Source organism: Austrofundulus limnaeus, unplaced genomic scaffold, assembly GCF_001266775.1.
Source record: "Austrofundulus limnaeus strain Quisiro unplaced genomic scaffold, Austrofundulus_limnaeus-1.0 Scaffold1229, whole genome shotgun sequence".
NCBI lineage: Eukaryota > Metazoa > Chordata > Actinopteri > Cyprinodontiformes > Rivulidae > Austrofundulus > Austrofundulus limnaeus.
In genome coordinates, this window is record NW_013953631.1 from 15,267 (window position 1) to 17,334 (window position 2,068).

General features: G+C 41.2%; 1 protein-coding gene across 1 annotated transcript in view; it reads right to left on the reverse strand.

Moving 5' to 3' along the window:
* LOC106534641 (AP-3 complex subunit beta-1) overlaps positions 1-2,068 on the reverse strand; it is a gene marked incomplete at its 5' end in the record, with an annotated part of 66,459 nt that overhangs the window by 14,496 nt on the left and 49,895 nt on the right. The window contains 1 exon segment of the mRNA XM_014031341.1: positions 540-624. Coding sequence (XP_013886795.1) covers positions 540-624 — 85 coding nt within the window.

The following is a 2,068-nucleotide window of genomic DNA, read 5'->3' on the forward strand; positions in this document are numbered from 1 at the left end:
GTATTTGTATGAGTCACTGTTTGAGGAGTTGAATTATTTTTGTTTTGTTTTATTATTTGGTGTATTGTTTGAAATTAATATTTTAGATCTTTTTCTTCTGCTGCTGCCTTTATTTTATTTGTATTGTTTTGTTGTATGTAATGTTTTGTTTTTTAAAATGAAATGAATAAATACCATAAACTAAACAAAATGATCTGTGACAGGGTCACAGATCATTTTCTTGAAAATGAACAGAGGGTAGAATTTATAACCCACACATTTTATGATGTAGGCCGAATCTGAGCTTCCTCTTGTTGAAAGACCAGCATCCACCACTGGTTCAGTGTGTAAGATTAGGATTGGTGTCAGCTACTAACACACCAAAATTTAGCTCATAATCTGAAAAACTGACTAATTTATAGCCATTTCTGCCTTTGCAACAATTTATGCGGTGGCAGCCATCTTGGACCTGAGTGACTCTTAGGATTCAGTGGCAGACGACAGAAAATTTGACCTGATCGGTGAGATAAATGACATGAGTGGGTTTCAGGTTGTCTTACCATAAGTGGAAGTTTGCTGCTTGTGTTGAGTCGCTGAAGTCAATACCCATGGACACGGTCACAGATGCCCCCGGCTCCAACCGCTCTGAGAACGAAAATCAGAAGAGGAAAGAAAGGGTGAGTGACAAGGGCACGATGTGTAGCGTGAGGAAAGGGGAGGAGGAGGAGGAGCGGGCTGCAGCAGCAGAGTGGAACAGACAAGCAGCTTCATGTTTTCTACATCACAAAGCAAGGCCACCATGTGTGAGAAATCTATCCTTCAATCTCATTCCATGCTAGTTCAGCCTCAGAGGAGGAAAGAAAGAAACACATGAAGGACTAGCAGCACATCTCCAGGACAACAGGCTTGTCAAAGACTGCATCAGCATCAAGTCGCTGAGGGAAATAGAGCCAGCACAATGAAAGCAAGTCAAAAATCCTGCAGAGAGTGTGGACAGCTGAATGTTACAGGTTTGTGATGAGAAGATCACACACTGACAGAAGCATCCTCCCGGTCGGCCTGTGTTTGTCTCTTCATGGAGCGGATCTCCATCACTCTGTCCACTGATAGAATAGCAAGAAGTCCAGAGGAAGTCTTCTGACCACGGGTCCATTATTGAATCACTCTGCATTGTTTCCTTAGTCTCACTGTTCAACTTTAATTAGAACAGAGCTCTATGGTTGCTCACTTTATTAATCAGCACAAAAAATACAGTGCAGAAAGAAAAACACCCAACCTTGTTTTGGTAAAACCTTGTACAATCTAAAACAAAGACCTATTGCAAATACTGCCTTAGAATTATAGATACTGTACCAGAAACCTTCAACGTTCCAAAACTACGGAGCCCGCGAGGGGACATGGGGGGATTTTTTTCTTTTGCGTTCCCTCGCAATACGTTTGCGTTCCCTCGCAATACTTTAACGTTACCTCGCAATACTTTCGCGTTCCCTCGCAATACCTTTGCGTTACCTCGCAATACTTTCGCGTTCCCTCGCAATACTTTCGCGTTCCCTCGCAATACTTTCGCGTTCCCTCGCAATACTTTTGCGTTACCTCGCAATATTGTTTTGCATTCCCACGCAAAAGTTTGATTTGTATATGTACTGAATTAAATCAGACTTTTATTTTGAAATATCCAGTTACCAAAACAGGAAGTGTCGCCACAAGTTCGTGAAATCGACATTGATGTGTGGCTGCACTGTTAAAATATCTGCATATGACATACGTCCATGCGTGGCTGTGTGATATATTTATTCTGAAGCTGAATTAAAGCAGTAGGCTAACTCACTAATGGTGAACAAGTGAGTTTGTTAATAAACCGGCAGGCACAACAGTGATAAACTACTTTTGCGAGGGAACGCAAAAAGAAAAAAAAATACCCCATGTCCCCTCGCGGGCTCAGTACAAAACAACTTTTCAGGGAATGAGAAAGCATCCTAGTATCCTCTTAGCGAAATATGACTTTTTCTGCATATACAGTGGTTTGCAAAACTATTCATACCCCTTGAACTTTTCCATATTTTGTCACATTACAACCACAAACATAAAT